Genomic DNA, 19,080 nt, shown 5'->3' with positions numbered 1-19,080 from the left:
TTTATTTTTTGGTACCAGAATTGAACCCAGGGGCACTTAACCATTAAGCCACATCCCCAGCCGTTTTTAGAATTATTTTATTTAGAGACAGGGTCTCTCTAACTTGCTTAGAGCCTTGCTAAGTTGCTATGGCTGGCTTTGACCTTGAGATCCCCCTGCCTCAGCCTTCCTAGCCACTGGTATTACAGGCATGAGCCACTTAGTCTGGCTCAGCCTTATTTATATTTTATTTTGAGGGCTGAGGACTACTTTGTTTCTTTGAGAGAGAGTATTGCTAAATTGCCCAGGCTGACCTCAAATTTGTAATCCATCCTCCTTCCTCAGATTCCTGAGTAGCTAGTATTATAGGCATGTATCACTACACCAGCTTAGACATAGTTTTTATATTCATGATTACGTTATACAAAGACCTATACTGTTATAGAGTGACTGAAACACAAGAAGGACCTGACATTTATTTCCTTTCAGTTCAGAAATTCTCAACTCCAAGGATAAACTTAGAGAAGGCAGGTCCTTTGCCTAAGTAATTGCATACCATGAGAAAACTAGATTAATATTGATTTCTTTCATTTAACAAATACTTATTTATCAACATCCATGCAAGCCCCCTACCATAAAATTATTTAAGGTCTAGTGAAATAGACACTTTACAGAAAAATAAAAACAATGTTTAATTAGCTCTGTAATTGGTTAAAAACATAATGGCATGTACTGCTACTAACCAGCCAAAAAAAAGAAACTTCACTTTATGAAAGGAACCTGATACCTAATACTTCAAAATATAAAAATCATCAAATTACTGTAGTTACTATATATTAGAAACCTAATTTTAGACTTTGTTAGAGCAATTTGATTAGGTTGATTGTGAATAACTTAGTAGTATGGTGAGAAACGTACCACTTTTAGCTCTTGAGACATCTAAAATGTCTTAACTTGGCTCTAGTGTCATATTTTGGAGAGATTAGAGGAAACTTCCCACCAGAAGTGATGTGTAAATTGAAGTTAGAAGGATGAGAGGAGTTAAAGGTGAAAGAAGAGTTTTGGGCAAAATATGTGAGAAGGTTTTAGAGACCAATTTTTTTTTTAAATTAAAAGGCAGTAGTAGTAAGAATAAGGTCTATAGTGCCACAGGAACTTGGCAGACATAAGAAATGTGTTCATGCATTACCTTGAAAGTCAGGGAAGGAATATGAATTCTATATTGAGGCTTATGATAGATAATACATCAAGAATTTTCAAGCAGTGATTAATATGATCACTATATCAAACTTTGATAATTGTTCTATTATAATCCTATATCCTTATATTTAAGTTCCATGCTGTTTTTTTCTTTTTGAAAAATTTTTATTCATTTTTTATTTGTTCTTTGTAGATATACATGACAGTAGAGTGTATTTGACATATTATATATATATGGAGTGTAACTTATTCTAATTAGGATCCCTTCTTGTTGTTGTACTACTGTTCTGTTTTGTCATTAACTAAAATTGAGAAGAATTTATTATTTGTGAATAATACATATATGTATAGTAAACTACATAAACATGGACTGAAAGAATTGTAATGCATTCCACTGTCATTTATTCTTAAGTCAATAAAAAATGAACCCATTTATTATAATCATTACAGTCTTTCACTTGACAACAAAAGACTAATGTCCCAATAGTTGTATAAGTGCATAAACTAATCTTTTAGTACATAGACCCTTGGGGATGGAGACAAGGAAGAAGCCATTTTTTTTTTCAGTAAAATGGGTCTCTAACAAATGCCCAGTGTTCAAAGTTCTGAGACTTAAGCAAAATAAAAATTCCAACGTACCAACAAACAGAAAACTCATTATACTGACATTATAACTTTAATAGCTTTGTTTGGACAGCATGAAGAAGCAATAAGCTATTTCCCATAAAACTATTTTTTTTATTGTACATGTCTTGAACCAAGACCCAAATGATTTTGAATGGCCTACCAGATAACTATTAATTGTACATATTTTGTTTCCATCATATATTTGTTAACTAGTCTTAATTTCTCCCACTACACTATCAGTATTTTTCAAAGAAGGAACCCTATATTTTAATGTGTTGTCTAATTTCTCAAGGTGCTCTGTATACTCTATAAAAATTAATGTGAACTTTTAATATTTGATTCTATTTATTCCCTACTTTCATTTTAGATAATAAATATTTTATATTGGTTTTACAGATAAAGTATAAAAATGAAAAAATTCAAACCCATATTTTTTAAAACAAAATTTCGAATTACCAAATTAGCACAGTACATTTAGTTTTTTCACACTTACGTTTTGTACAAAAATAGATTGAGTTTCACAGTTTTAAAAGTGAGTATGGTTTTAAACTTTAATCTACATAATCTCAGCAGTTATTTTCAACAAAAATAAATTAGGCTTTCTCTGCATAAAGATTTGTATTAAAAGAAGATATCACAAAAATCTACATTCATACAACAAAACTAACATTTCTTTGTAGTAAAAAGCATCTCTAATTTTCAGATGTTCAAATTACTTAATGACCACCTGAGATATTCTATGGGAAAGAAAATCTACAGGATCTAAGTTATGAGAGACAATCTTTCCTTTGTGACAAATTTAGTAAAGCAAAAATAAATATCACATTTCATCACAAATAAAATATAAAGTCAGTGCTAATTCTTTAACTCAAGATTATCCACTTGGCTATCTGAAAGTAAGAGCTGTTATGATATATTTGAAACAAATTCTTAGTATTGCTTTAAAAATTTCATTAGCCCATATATCTTTGTCTCTTTATCCATTTAGATTATATACTTATAGACAAAATAGAGCTATTTCTTTTCAGTGACTGCAATATTTAAAAAAGTACCATTTATATCCAATAGTTATTTTTAGATCTAATAGCTATATTTATATACTCAATAATTATTTTTAGATTGATGATGATAAGATATTTAAATCTCATTAAACACTAAATTGTCCAAGCAATAATCCTATTCTAATTTCTAGGCTTAATTTGGTACACCTTCAAAAGAGATATTCTACTGAATGAGTATCCTTTTAATGTTTCCTGGTACTAACACTGAATGATTATGATCCAGAATTTTACAACTGGACAAAATTCAACAAGTAATTTATCCCTTCCTCAACCCAAACTACCACCTACATTTCAGTAGATTGCCCTTAAAATACCAGTACACACATATACATACACACCGTACACTACTGAGAAGAAAGAAATTTGTGAACCTAATCTTTACCAAGGTTTTTTTTTTACTTTTAAAAATTTCCCACATAATTTAGTCTCTTTCTTTATGTTCAAATAAAAAATACTGTTGTCCTCAAGCTGCTAGTATCAGGCTATCATGGAATTCTTCACAAGAGTTATCGCTGTGGCAGATTGTATTATTTCCAAACATATACTGACTTTTTTTCTGAGGGAAAAGTAAAATTCTGAGAGCCACTGAAATCAGTCACAAATACATAACTTGTTTTAACCAATAAAATGTGAGCAGACACCTATGCCTCAATTCCAGGTAGAAGTTTTAAAAAACAATACAGAGTTCACCATGCTCTCTTTTCCCTAGGCCATGATGACTAGCAATGTTATACAAGAGGCTACTCCTTCTTTCTAGGTTATAAAGTGAAGAGGAAATAGAGCAGAGCTATAGCAACCTAGGATGGACATGGAGCATGGGCATGGAATATGAGTATTATTCAAAGTCACAAACATTTTCAGGCTGTTTGTTACTGCAGCCTAATCTATCTTACCATGGATGATATAATCCTCCACCAAATAAATACAAGGGAAAAATAAGACAGATATACATGTGATCTAATCAATGCAGAGTTTAATGAAATAAATTTTCTAGGTTGTATATCTTCATTTTAAGAAATATGAATGTGGGCTGGGGATGTGGCTCAAGCCGTAACGCGCTCGCCTGGCATGCGTGCGGCCCGGGTTCGATCCTCAGCACCACATACCAACAAAGATGTTGTGTCCGCCGAGAACTAAAAAATAAATATTAAAAATTCTCTTCTCTCTCTCTCTCCTCTCTCACTCTCTCTTTAAAAAAAAAAAAAAAGAAAAAAAAAAGAAATATGAATGTTAGTTTTTCAGAGGTGTGATGTCATTCCTCACACATCGTAACCCACAATCAACAAGGATACATTCTACTACCTTCATGCAAATCTTGTCTTTTACTCATATAGTATTTATAGATAATTTTTATCTCATTTTATAAGTTTGATTCATACTCACTTGTCCCAATTGCTTAATTCCAACCAGTTATTTAACCTGCTACTGTCAATTACAATTTCAAGTCATCATTTCACTTGTGTTAGGGCATAATTTCATTTGAATTACCTGATATTGGTGGTCATTCTGTCCCAACATAAGGAACTAGGTTATTAAAAACTACTTCAGCAGAGGTAAAATGCCTTCGAAAACCAGTGCCTATAACTACTAGCTGTATATTTTCTTTGGTTTGTTGCTTTCATTTTATGTAGGTATGAGAATCTATGATGCATAATTCATGTAAGGCATACTATATAATCAATGATATAATCTAGGCACAATAGTTTATAATGAATGCTTAAAACTTTTTTTAAACTTTATTAACCATTATTGTTTTATTCTTGTTTTACTAACTAGTTCCTGGCCATCTGTTGATTTCATATATTAGCACTCTTGCCCTCTTATTACAAGTGCATAATAATCATTTTAATAACATTTGATGTTTCAAACAACAAGTCTAATCCTTTGAATATTTATTCATTGCAGAGGGACTATGAGCCACATATAACTACAGTGGTAAATTCAAAACATCAACCAGCCAGCTTTATTAATGTATAGGCTCTGGGCTAATATCACCTATAAATAAGTGAACTTCATAGATCCACACTTCTTAATCATTTGGCCTATGGTAATGTCTGGAAAATTTGCATTTTAATATTCTTTCTCCAGTGGAGTCATGGTCCATGAATCACTCTTTGGGAAACACTTCTTGATCACATACATTTTAATCCCACCTCATAAATATCTCCCACTAAAATATCAGTACAAATACAGTAGTTATCAACTTTGGTTTCATATTATAATCACTCAAGCTATTATTTTTAAAATACTGATGCCAAGTCCCCTTTCCCAAGAGAGTCTAATTTAATAGATCTTGAATGGGGCCCAAGTATCAATGATTTTAAAAAGCTCTTTACCAGATTCTAAGATAAAGCCACATTTGAGAAGCAAAGAGTAAAAGTATTACAGAATATCTGGATCTATGTACTGAACCTTGTCACTTAATATGTCATTTTTCCTCTCTGAATTTCCATTTGCTCACTTATAAAATTGAGATAATGATACTTGGTCTACCTACTACACTTGATTACTGTGAAGAACAAATATAATAATGTTATTAAAGTACTTTATGAACTTCAAAACAGTAATGTTGTTAGGAGTACCTCTTAAACTTTGCAGAGCTCCTTTTCTTGCTAATAATTTTCAAATGTCACGAGGGACTGTATTTGCCCAAATGATATCAAATAAGGATGGGATTAAAAAAGTAGGTTGAAGAGCAAAGGGAAGAATATATTTCTAACAGTTTAGAACCTTTGTGGGTAAACAGAGCAGAAGAATGTTTATATAAACAGTTTAGGTGAGAAAAAACAGAAAGTCTAGTGAGATATTAAATAAGGTAAGGAGGGGCGGTAGAAAACAGTAAGTCATTATAAAGGAAATTAACAGTTAAGGTATTAATACGTGCTAAAAAGCATGACAATAGACATTTTTTTTTTGGTACCAGGGATTGAACCCAGGGGTGCTTAACCACTGAGCCACATCCCCAGCCCATTTTATTTTGAGACAGGGTCTTGCTAAGTTGCTTAGGGCCTCCCTAAGTTACTGAGGCTTGCTTTGAACTTGAGATCCTCCTGCCTCAGTGTCCTGGGCTGCTGAGATTATAGGCATGCACCAACATGCCTGGATGACAATAGACATTTCTAAAAAAGCTAAAATAAAAACTTTGGCACACTACTTACACAGGAGCTACGTACTGAAGAAAATATTTATAGTACCAGACCAATAAACTTATCTAATTGAATCTTTTGACTCTCAGATTCTTTTTATAACTCCCACTCTAACTGGCATTACATTGTTCAATGACATTATATTCTATATTCATTTATGGATCAGATTGCCAAATTTGACATGAGATCAAAATTGGAATTTCTAGGCTACAAATGCATTCTAGATGATGTTCAGAAACACACACGAATTGATTTGGGTAGAGTGGAAAGCAGACTGAACAAAATGGGGAACTTTTCTAGGTCTAAACCTAGCCTCTTCTCTGAGCCTCTAGTCCTCTCCACAGTATTCCTGTTCTTGTCAGTCCTCAACTCATTATGGAGAGATTGGTGCTTTGCCAATGTTTTCTCCTAGCCCACTTTCCTGGAGGTACAATAAATAAAAGGAGAAGAGGAAAAAGTAACATTAAAAAAAAGAAGAGGAAAAAGTAACATTTTTGTATTTGTAATAATCATGACATATATGCATTTCATCATCTTTGAAAAATTAGTATTTTCCAGTTAGTTTTAAAAATATATTTATTTTTTAGTTGTAGTTGAGCACAATATATTTATTCTGTTTATTTATTTATATGTGGTGCTGAGGATTGAACCCAGGGCCTTACACACGCTAGGCAAGTGCTCTACTGCAGAGCCACAACCCCAGCCCATCCAGTTAGTTCTTTTTAGGTCATTTATCTGTATCACAGTGAGTTTCAGGAGCTAAATCAAAATTTCTGTAATACTTTTTGGTGTTTTTAAGGGGAAAATTAATTCCTTTATTCTTTCAACACTTGTTTGCCAGGCACTGGAGACACAGAGGTGTAAGAGGATTTTTCCTGCTTTCACCAAATCTGTCACAGCAAATCTTTTTTAAATGGATTAGTATTACTTTTCACTTTAAAAGGAGTCATAACAGTATATCACAAATGGTAGTATATGAGGAATTTTCTTCTGAAGTTTATTTTATTACCTATGAGGTTCAAGAATTGACTAACACACCTTTCTACATCTGTTTATACACATACCACAGAAATAATGGTAAAGTTCTTTCTTAGAGTCTTTGTGAGGAAATTATAAAAGCCTTTTGAAAGATGAGCTATATAATATAACTAACGAAAATAAAATAATTCAGGAGTAGATAGATATTGAAGTACAAAACATAATAAACAATAATATTTTGAGAACATGATGTGGTGCAACTGTAAAGGTGAGCAAGTGCAAACTATAACCTAGCAATTACACTCCTTGGTATATAGTGAAAAAATACATATATCTCCAAATGTTTGTGGTTAGGATAGTATATATTTTGGAGTATATGCACATAATGCAATCTCATTTGCAGTAAAAATGAATGAACTACTGCTATAGAACCAAGTAGAGATTAATTTCAAAATACATCAAGTGAAAAAAGCAAGAGTGATACCATTTTTATAACGCTCAAAGACAACCATAATTAAATGTTTAGAGAAGTATATGAAACTATTTTAAGAAAAAATGAAAGATAAACACCCTGAGAGGACGAAGGTTGCTGAGATGTGAGGGAAGCTCAGTATAATTAAATCGAAGTTGGCAATATCCTAGTTATTAAATTTGAAGACAGATTCATGCATACTAATTGTTATGCTCTATAACATACATAAATACATATGCTACATACATCCTTTGGTATATATAAAATATTACATAAAATTTAAAATGTAATCTATTGAAGGCAGCAGATATCTAAGAAATAATATCTTGACATTTGCTATCTAAAAGAACTTAATTAAATTTGGTATATCTCATCTATTTTCCTTCTGTGATTACTGATGGTGATAATATCTACAGCTTTAAAAATGTTTTGGGAGGATGACACAGATAACATGAAGTACAGTCTACATCAGTACAAAAATAAACATGTAGAAGTAATCTATTTCATCATCCATTTTTATGTAACAGACAGTAATTCTGTTCACAGCCAGACTAGTGTCAAAAAGATAGAAGGGTAAGAAATTTTTACTTCTCATGTTCCAAATATTCCTTTGCTAAATAAAGTCTTAGCATACAATGATTCACTTTTATCTTTTCATTCTGAGTCTTCAGAAAATATATAGCTGTCAATAATAGGTTTCTTTTAAAAATATAATGAATGAAGATGCACATTTATATCTATTCTGATTAAAACATTCTCATTAACAATCAATCAACAAGTACATGAAAAAATGCTCACCATCTCTTGCAGTCAGAGAAATGCAAATCAAAACCACCCTAAGATACCATCTCACTCCAGTAAGATTGGCAGCCACTATGAAGTCAAACAACAAGTGCTGGCGAGGATGTGGAGAAAAGGGTACTCTTGTACATTGCTGGTGGGACTGCAAATTGGTGCGGCCAATTTGGAAAGCAGTTTGGAGATTCCTGGGAAAGATGGGAATGGAACCACCATTTGACCCTGCTATTCCCCTTCTCGGACTATTCCCTGAAGACCTTAAAAGAGCATGCTACAGGGATACTGCCACATCGATGTTCATAGCAGCACAATTCACAATAGCTAGACTGTGGAACCAACCCAGATGCCCTTCAATAGATGAATGGATAAAAAAAATGTGGCATCTATACACCATGGAATATTACGCAGCACTAAAAAAATGACAAAATCATGGAATTTGCAGGGAAATGGATGGCACTAGAGCAGATTATGCTTAGTGAAGCTAGCCAATCCCTAAAAAAAAATACCAAATGTCTTCTTTGATATAATGAGAGCAACTATGAACAGAGTAGGGAGGAAGAGCAGGAAGAAAAGATTAATTTTAAACAGAGACATGAGATGGGAGGGAAAGAGAGAGAAAAGGGAAATTGCATGGAAATGGAGGGAGACCCTCATTGTTATACAGAATTACATATAAGAGGTTGTGAGGGGAATGGGAAAATAAACAAAGAGAGAAATGAATTACAGTAGATGGGGTAGAGAGAGAAGATGTGAGGGAAGGGGAGGGGGGATAGCAGGGGATAGGAAAGGTAGCAGAGTACAACAATTACTAATAGGGCATTATGTAAAAATGTGGATGTGTAACTGACGTGATTCTGCAATCTGCATTTGGGGTAAAATTGGGAGTTCATAACCCACTTCAATCTAATGTATGAAATATGATATGTCAAGAGCTTTGTAATGTTGTGAACAACCAATAAAAAAAATGGCAAAACAAAACAAAACAAACAAACAAAAAAAAAACCTATGAGCTCCACAAAAGCAGCTGTCTTTAAGGAGGAAATCAAATAAGCAATGTAGGGATGGGGCTGGAGCTCAGTGGTAGGGCATTTGTCTAGCACGTGTGAGGTGCACTGGGTTCGATCCTCAGCACCACATAAAAATAAATAAATAAAAAAAATTCTCATTATACAAAGGCCTTTGAGAAGATACAGGTGTGTGTGTGTGTGTGTGTGTGTGTGTGTGTGTGTGTATGTGTGTGTATGTAACATACTATAAGTTTGTAAACTGTCTATATTTTTAGTTTTTATGTGTTTTCAGAGAAAGACTTCAAATTATTTGAGTATTATTTCTAATAGTTCTATATCTAACATTTGGTTCCCTAGAGTAGGATCATATAAAAATTTTAAAAGATATTAGAATTGTTTCTTCATGGTTAAGACAGCTTAAAGGCACACTTAAAGAACAAAGTATAATTGCACTGAACTAAAAGTAAATTATTTTAAATAGAAAGTATATGGAAAAAGAGAATTCTCATATAGCCTACATGGGTATACTAAGTAATTCATATTGTATAAAAATTATATATAAGACTTGCCCTGGTTTTGGTCTGAAATGCCCCAATTTTCATCCCAAGAGCCCCAATTCAATTTTTAGGTCACCTAGAATGTCTGGCTCAAGAAGGCTTAAACACTAACCCTGAGTATACAGAAAAATTAGTATTTAAAGTTGTGTTTGAAATGACTGTCAGACTATCCTGGATGGGCATTTTGTATACTTTAACACTATATGAACCATAAGAATATATACTCTGCCTACTCCAGTACAATTCCTGCTCCCACTTTACATCACTGAATCTATTTAACTATTACTTGATCTTAATATCCCTTTTAAAACACACATTCTATAGGATTATAATATACTGCTTTTGTCTTTACATGTTTTGAGCTTTCTATTTTTAACTCTAGGTTATTTGTACATGTGGAAAGAGATGGCAAGTTCACAGTCAACTCAAATTAACTTTTGCATTACATTTGAACATGGGTATTACAAAATACATTTCATAATATGAAGAACAGTAATCAATTTGTGTTAAAATCTAAAGAATATCCCAAATTAAACCAAAATCTTTTTTTCAATCCTTCATTTTATTTATTTATTTAGTTAGTTACATATGACAGTAGAATTCATTTTGATATGATTATACAAACACGGAATATATCTTATTCTAATTAGGACCTTATTCTTATGGATGTATAAGATGGTAGGACTCACTATGGTGTATTAATATATGTTCATAGGTCATTTTTCATTGCCACTCAATACCAAAAGCAAGCAGAGTATCACTCCTTTAATTTTTTGTGGAGCAAGAACATAGCTGAGTTTAGTGTTTCCAAAAGCTCTTTTGCTACATAAGATAACTCTAATAGTCATTTATTAAATTTCCACTAAATTATAGATAGTAGGCTAAAATAGTTTTCAGTCTTTACAACAACCCTACAATGATCCAATAGGGTATGATCAACTTTCAGAGATGTAGGTAAAAATGATCAGAGATATAACTGGTTCAAGTTCATAGCTTTCATCTAAAAGCAGAGGCAGAATAATAAACTCAATCTTCTATTTCATGTTAAATTCCACATAATTTTGCCATAAAATGCCAAAATAAATGATATGAAATGCCAGTGAAAGGAAGTAGTATTCACACAGATGGAATATAGTTAAGTTAAATATAACAAGCTATTGTAAATAAATTTACAGAACAAATTTCCCCGAATAAATAAATCCTTAATGAAATTTTGAAAATAACTCCTAGGTATTTATTTTTACAAAATTTTGCAATTTTTTTTAGTATTTACAAATATGTGCTTTAAGAATTTAAACCACAAATTTTGATTGAACAAGTCACAGTAAAGCTCTCACTTTTTCTCAAGTATTTACCTTGAGTAAATGACAACCTAAGATTAAAAATATACAGTGTTTAGATTAAATTCAATCAGGAACACATTTAAGAAGGGCTTACACTCAATATGATTATTTGTTTTTATTTAAAAATTCATATACAGAGGGGCTGGGGATGTGGCTCAAGCGGTAGCGCGCTAGCCTAGCATGCGTGCGGCCCGGGTTCGATCCTCAGCACCACATACAAACAAAGATGTTGTGTCTGCCGAAAACTAAAATAAATAAATATTTTTTAAAAAAATTCATATACAGAGAATGCTTATATGTTTAACTTTTATTCTTTGTATTTAAAGTATTATAAAGGTAACAAAAATAATTAGAAAGCACATATACATAATTTAGAGATATTTTCCATCAAAATAAACATTTTCAATATTGATAGTTAAAGAATACTTTTTCTATTTTAATGAATAATTGTTAGAAAGAAATGAAATATCTCTAATAGGTAAATATGGAACAAAGTAAAATAAAGGAATTGTCAGAAAGTCAAAATAACAATTTAAGTAAATACATTTCTTATAGAAAAAGACCCAAGCACTTTGGTCTAGTTGTTTCTGTATGACTAGGTTGGGACAGATTTCTGTAAAATACTTCCAACCCTATTCAGACAACAAGTGATACCCAAGGACACAGAAAATAAATCTAAAAAGACTGAAAATGAATAAGCAAATAAGAAAGCAAAAATACAGTTTAGAGGAGACAAAGCATATTGCTAGAAGTTGAATTTTAGAAGGAAGTTTTCACTCTGTATTTAACAGTTGAATGCGGCCAATTTGGAAAGCAGTTTGGAGATTCCTGGGAAAGATGGGAATGGAACCACCATTTGACCCTGCTATTGCCCTTCTCGGACTATTCCCTGAAGACCTTAAAAGAGCATGCTACAGGGATACTGCCACATCGATGTTCATAGCAGCACAATTCACAATAGCTAGACTGTGGAACCAACCCAGATGCCCTTCAATAGATGAATGGATAAAAAAAATGTGGCATCTATACACCATGGAATATTACGCAGCACTAAAAAATGACAAAATCATGGAATTTGCAGGGAAATGGATGGCACTAGAGCAGATTATGCTTAGTGAAGCTAGCCAATCCCTAAAAAACAAATACCAAATGTCTTCTTTGATATAATGAGAGCAACTATGAACAGAGTAGGGAGGAAGAATAGGAAGAAAAGATTAACATTAAACAGAGACATGAGATGGGAGGGAAAGGGAGAGAAAAGGGAAATTGCATGGAAATGGAGGGAGACCCTCATTGCTATACAAAATTACATATAAGAGGTTGTGAGGGGAATGGGAAAATAAACAAGGAGAGAAATGAATTACAGTAGATGGGGTAGAGAGAGAAGATGGGAGGGGAGGGGAGGGGGGATAGTAGGGGATAGGAAAGGTAGCAGAATACAACAATTACTAATAGGGCATTATGTAAAATTGTGGATGTGTAACTGACGTGATTCTGCAATCTGCATTTGGGGTAAAATTGGGGGTTCATAACCCACTTCAATCTAATGTATGACATATGATATGTCAAGAGCTTTGTAATGTTGTGAACAACCAATTAAAAAAATAAAATAAAATTACTTATTTGAGTAAAAAAAAAAAAAAACAAATGTGTCACATGTTGAAATCATTCCCTCATCATGTAATTCAGATTTAACTGTAAATGCAGCTCAAGAAAAATAACAAACACCAAATGGAGAAAAAAAAAAACTACACATTCATCTTTTTAAAAATGTAATTATGCTACTTCCTTTTATCCTCTCTCCTTATTTCTCAGTCATTTTATGACAATACTTTCTTTTCAGTTTTCATTTCACGTTGTGAGCCATTTTCAAATATACCTAATTTGATTCTTGCAATAAATTTAAAGCAGATATTTCTTTTTATACATGCAATAAATTAAAGTAGGTATCATTATTTCTTTTTATAGACGTTGCAAGCAATGACATGGCTTCTCCAATATAAAATGATCATGAGGTAAAAGGGCTGAGTTTCAAGTCTTCCAAGACTACCTGTTTCCATCCTTGTCCCCTATACTAAGTATTCTAAGCTTCACCAAAGCTTATCCTTTCAAACCAACACTTTTAGCCTAATTTCTTTAACGAGTGACAATCCAATACATCATTTTTTTGTGTCTGAAGTGGAAAACATAAAAATGGCACAGTAGAATAATTTTAAGTTATGCTGATATCCATTAAGACACACATCATGGCAATTATATCAATGCTGACAAGAATGCGTGGGTACCTGTCTCATTTTCTGATTCAGTTGCTGACAGTGCCCTAAATGAGGCTTCAGTCATTTGTGAGAAATTTTTCCACTTAAGATTTTAAAATCAGTTTCCTTCTTTCTCAACAGTGCTATTATATCCAATTTTATGTGGGGAGGAAAATGTTGGAGGTGAATCTCTTTAAAAGAACTTCAAATATCCTGATCTCAAACCATCACAACTGGGAATAAGTAAAATAGATAAAGCAGATTAAATACATTCTTCCAAATGGTGTTTTTTTTAAAGGAAACTGATCTCTTTTTCTTCTAATTGTAGTGTTATTTTAAATATAAGTGACCAATATAAAAAAGCACTTTATACTTCATAGTACCACCCCTTTGTGTTAAGAGGGGGGAGAAAAGCCATTTGTGGCAATTTATTTTTAGATATTGATCGTCTCTTCTTGCTGCAAAGGGAATAAAAATAATTAAAGTTGAGTGAAAAATAATTTGAAGCACAGCATATTTCAAAGCATAACTATCATCATAACTGTTCAGATGAGATTTCTTAAAAACCTGGTAATAAATGTGTGCCCTAGATACTTTTTTAAAAATCTATATTCTTTATATTGGCCTCTTTAACTGGCAGCTTAAGTTTAATTCCTGTCTTCATAAATGTCATACAATTCCAAACAAATGGACTGATTACCATGTATATAAAGGCTGAATTAGATGATCAGATGGACATTAACTATTTGTAAGTTATGTAATTCACATCAAAATATAATTTAAATATTTGTCTATGCTGTGGTCTTTTCTCGAAGCAACATTTCTCCAATGTACACAACATTCATTTTGAAAAAAAAATTCTGATAACTCAAATTCATTTTAGGAAATTGGAAAAATTCAGAAAAGTAGAGTCTAAATTAATTGAGCTACATTCCTATTGCTACTCTGGGTAGCAACAGACCACAGAGCCTAGAAAATTTTAGTGCTGAAATGACATAACATAAAAGTAGAACAATAGATTATTTAAGAGATGATACATAAGTACTAATGTATTATGCCTATAATTAAATTTGTTCCAAAAGATATGTTCTGTTAGCATTATAGATATGTACAATGTTTCAGAAAGATGTAGTCACTATCACTGTAGGCTTGAAAAATGGTTATGAGGATCAGTACTCTCATTTTAACTAATGAATAGAGATGTAAAATGATGATTATTTCTGAAGTTCTTTACATTAAAAGCAGAAACAAAACTGAAGGTTTACATGAGAGAGGAAACAAAAATGAGTAATAATTCAAGCATTTAATTTCAAAGGAGAGAAAAGAGCATGTACAAATTGAAGGGAATAACATTGTTCAGGTCAATTTATTTTAACAAATATGAAAAAGTATCTACAATGTCACCTACTATATTTGAAAATTAGTAAGAAAGTGCTTCTGTATTTGAGTTCATAATCTAATGAAATGAGAAAATTATTATTCATAGCCATGCAAATTAAGGTTAAGGGACTCTTCTCTGGCTCTCACATGACAACAAATTATAAAGTCAACAAAGGAAACAAAATGGAATTGTAAAAAAATAATTAACATATATATTTATGTCTCAAGAATAGATAGGAAAAGAGGACAAACAGAAAAGTACTATTTGTAATTCCAACCATATCAATAATACCATTAAATATAAACAGTCAAAAGAGGGGGAATGGTACAATCAGTTTTGGGAAATTGGAAAAGTTTCACAAATGAAATTGTACTTCCTAATAGTTTTAAAACTGGGACATAATTTTAATAGTCAGAGATAAACAGATAAATGGGGTATATTCTGCAGAGGTGTCAACATAAAAAAGAAACCTTAAGATCTATTTTACTGATGATATGTCATTCACATGACCTAGACTACAATTAAGATGCCTAGGAGTACTAGAAGATAAAACCAAAGTTATGCTAGAATCATATGTTGATCCCTTTGAATTTCAAAGAGAGAAGTGTGTAATCAGTTTGGAAATAGTGGAATATTGATGAAAGTGACAAAACTGGAGCATGGATTTGAGAATGACTAATCTGAAAGTGATTGTTTATATAGTTACTTACTTTTATATTTAAGTAGATTAAATCAGGATGTCATAAAACATAGTTTCTTACGAGAAATTTGCATCTAATATTTCCTTTAAAGTATAACAAAAAGACATAGTTAAAGTAAGAACTGAGACTTTGCTCCAGGTATAAGTTGGGATGGAGTAGGCAAGGCAAGAATAAAGAATAGCCATGTACAGAAGTTTTTGTACGAAACTATCTTAAAGGTGAAACACTGAATAGGAAATGTGTTGGAAAAATGAGAATCAGGTAGAAGTAACTGTGAGAAATGTCATGACCACTAAATTACAAAAAAAACAGAGGTAATGTAGAACAGAATGTTCTAAGAAGGGCATGGAATCTCTTCAAGACAGAGTATACAGTGGATAGAGGGTACAGAAAGTCTTTCTGTATTCTGAGTACATGTGCAGTATTTTAATAATTCCATGTTTGACTAAAAACGAATGTACCTAAAATTCAACCTGTAAAAGCATTCTTTCTATTTTACCTAATGTTTCCTGACCTGTAAATAACAAAATTTAAACCTATTTCTATCTTAAAATAAAATTCTTAAAGAGAATGTTGAGCTAAACAGTGCAGCTATGAAAAGGTCCTTTTGAGAAAATAAATAAGTCTCTAGGAGCAATATAAGAGTGGGTTTTGTTTTCTATAAAGTAGTTGTCAATAGCAGGCATTCATACATTCCAGAAATAAGAAAAACTGAATCACTTCTTAGTTAGATGGTAGGTTCTTATAACTGCACAATGTGTGGGCTAGTCACATCTGACATAAACTGTACTTCCATAACTGTTTATGTCTCTACAGAAGTTCTTAATTCACCAAAAATGATTTCAGCTATTTTTCTCAAGAGTTGAAGATTAGTGACAAAGGTATGTTCTGCTACCTTTGAGTCCTAGGAATAGAAACACTCCACTTTTGACTTCAATCTATGTATGAGTTAAAAGGAAGGTAACTTTTTTTAAAGATCATTTTGTTTATCCCTTTTTAATATGGTAAAACATTAAGTAGATATGAATTAAGTAACAATAAAATCGCAGATACTCTCCTTCAGGATTTCCAAGAAAACTTACATGTGCCATTTAGAAGTACAGTCTTGGTTTATAAGTCAACAAAGTATCAGCATTTAACTCAAAAGTAAATCTTAAACTGATTTCTAGCTCCAGACGTCCCAAGGAGACACAAAAAATTAAAATCACCTACTTTCATACCATAAATATACTTAAAATTATTTTGAAGTTAACATCACATTGATTGGTTTCTTATAGGAATAACAATGCTTTTGTAACAATGAGTTTCCTTTCTATATAAAATATTGAAATTATCAAATTGTTAATTCTTTGGCTTAATTTCATAGCATGTCAATTGTCTTGTGTCTTATATATAAATAAAAAAGCTTAAATATTATAAATAATATGGGTAGCACAGATTTTATCATGTAATGACATTAATAATTACTGTTATTATTATTTATACATAGATTACTACTGATCACATACCCAATATTAAGATGCTATGAATGATTATGGTGTAAATGTCATGTACTCTTTAAGTCGAATTTCTTTCTCTCATAGTAAAAAGAAAGAAATTAATAATCTGTTATCCACACCCTAAATCTCTGATCAAATTTAATGCCTCAAAAAAGTGAAGCTTTAGGAAATAGATTTTTAAAGAAATGCTACTGATAATTCAGTACAAAAAATTGTCCATAAATTATATTATTGTTTCCATCTCTGTGCTCTAGATCAGTGTATGAAAACTGGCAAACATGCAGGTTCCTGGGCCCTGCTTATAGTACATTTGAAGTGGTTCTAAGAATCCGAATTTCTAACACGTTTCCACGTGATGACATTACTACTGGTCCCACTGGAATAGCATTGTTCTAAAAAATGTTTCAGTAAATTATGGCTCATGTGCCAGATTTGACTTGCTGTCTATATTTGTAAAACAATTTTTATTGTAACATTAATTCATTCATACCTGTCTGGCTGTTGGTTTTCTATAAGAGAGGTAAGTAATTGTGGCAGATAACTATATGGCTTATAAAGACTTAAATGGCTCTTTACAGAAAACATTTGCTAACTTTTTCCCCAAAATATTACTCTTCTCTCCATCATCCATTGAGATCTTTGAAACCCAGAAACTAAGTTTATTGCTATCAAAATTGAAGTGTAGAGTTAGACTATTAGGGTACTTCAAAGCTAATAAAATATTTACCATCTTCATGAATGTCTCTTTGGCTAACATCTCACTGCCATGATTTAATTCTGATGAATGCCTGACATGTTCCACAATTAAAAGTCACAAAGTTAATCTCCACGCTAAAAGAAAAAAAGTCTGAAAACCTGCAGTTTCTTATATAGGGTACAAATAAAATCTGTACAGTACAACAAAAATATACTGAAGGATTTATGTCTCCATTAGTAAAAATTTCTTATTTCTTAGAGAAAATAGAGCCAATATAAGAAAGTTACAATTATCCCTGGTCATGAAGGACAAGCAGAATGATAAATTAAACCACCAGTTTCCCTAATTTAGTTAATAATTTTTTATCATCTTACATTATCCTCTGCCATCCCTATGTCTCCGTCATTGGTAATAGTATTCTGAGAAAGCAGCAGCAGCAGCAATAAACTGACATAAGATTTATAAAGAGTGGTGGTTACAGGCCTGAGACCTCTCAGAAGTATTTTTTATTAGATTTAAACATTTTTGCAGAATATCTAGTAGTCAATTCACTTCAGTTTCTACAATTTCTCTCTGTCTTACATCAGGATTGACTCAAACATTTACATTAGCTTCTGGACTCCTGAAGGCATTTGATTTTGGGATTCCTGGCTTAGATGATATCCAAAGTAAAAAAAAAAGTTCAGGTAGTTATATTATCATTAAAAGCTATTACATATATTTGTTTATATGGGCATAAATAAATGAAACCAATAGTGTTTTAGAGTAAAAATCCGAGACTATAATCTAAATGGGGTAATTCCATTTTACAAAAAGCAACAGAGTTTAGTCACCCACATGCTAAGTGTGAGATGAATAGACATTATGACCTTATTATAATAATTTATTTGAAAGTTAAAATTATTTTTATATCTTCAGATAAACAAAATCCCTATTTATTGAGCCATATGCATAGTTTTCCAATAAATAACGATATATTTGGTTTCTTTAGAACATTTGTCTTTGATTCAGAAACTTTGAAACAACTATTTTACAAGCTCTTGGTAAATAGAATACTGTCATTATTAAAATATGAAATTGCTAAGAAATTAACAGAAGGAAAGTTTGTCAGCTAATACCTGTTGCACAATTGTTGTTAATTCCAAGCAGAGCTGTATGACATTGTTCCTTGTAACTGAATAGTCTGTCACAGCAGCAAATGGTGACCTACAAAGAGAAATGGAAATTTGTGATTACTAGGAATAGCTTTTCAAAAGTACCAAAATGCAATAGCCCAAGATAAGATTTTGAATAATAAAAAGTGAATTGTTCTAAAGCTTGCATATTAATAAAATGATATTTGGTATTTTATTTAAAGAAAAACATTGTAAGAACTTTTG

At 31.9% G+C, this 19,080-nt stretch overlaps 1 protein-coding gene across 6 annotated transcripts in view; it reads right to left on the bottom strand.

The window, feature by feature from the left end:
* Positions 1 to 19,080, bottom strand: part of CNKSR2 (connector enhancer of kinase suppressor of Ras 2) — a 287,398-nt gene that overhangs the window by 204,530 nt on the left and 63,788 nt on the right. For all 6 annotated transcript variants that reach the window (XM_081278357.1, XM_081278358.1, XM_081278359.1 and 3 more), the window contains exon 4: positions 18,820 to 18,907. In XM_081278357.1, coding sequence (XP_081134483.1) covers positions 18,820 to 18,907 — 88 coding nt within the window. The remainder of the gene's footprint in view (positions 1 to 18,819; positions 18,908 to 19,080) is intronic.

Source organism: Spermophilus citellus (assembly GCF_964194105.1).
Source record: "Spermophilus citellus genome assembly, chromosome: X".
Classification (NCBI taxonomy): domain Eukaryota; kingdom Metazoa; phylum Chordata; class Mammalia; order Rodentia; family Sciuridae; genus Spermophilus; species Spermophilus citellus.
The sequence above is the reverse complement of the archived record's forward strand: the minus strand, read 5'-3'. Positions and strand labels throughout refer to the sequence as shown.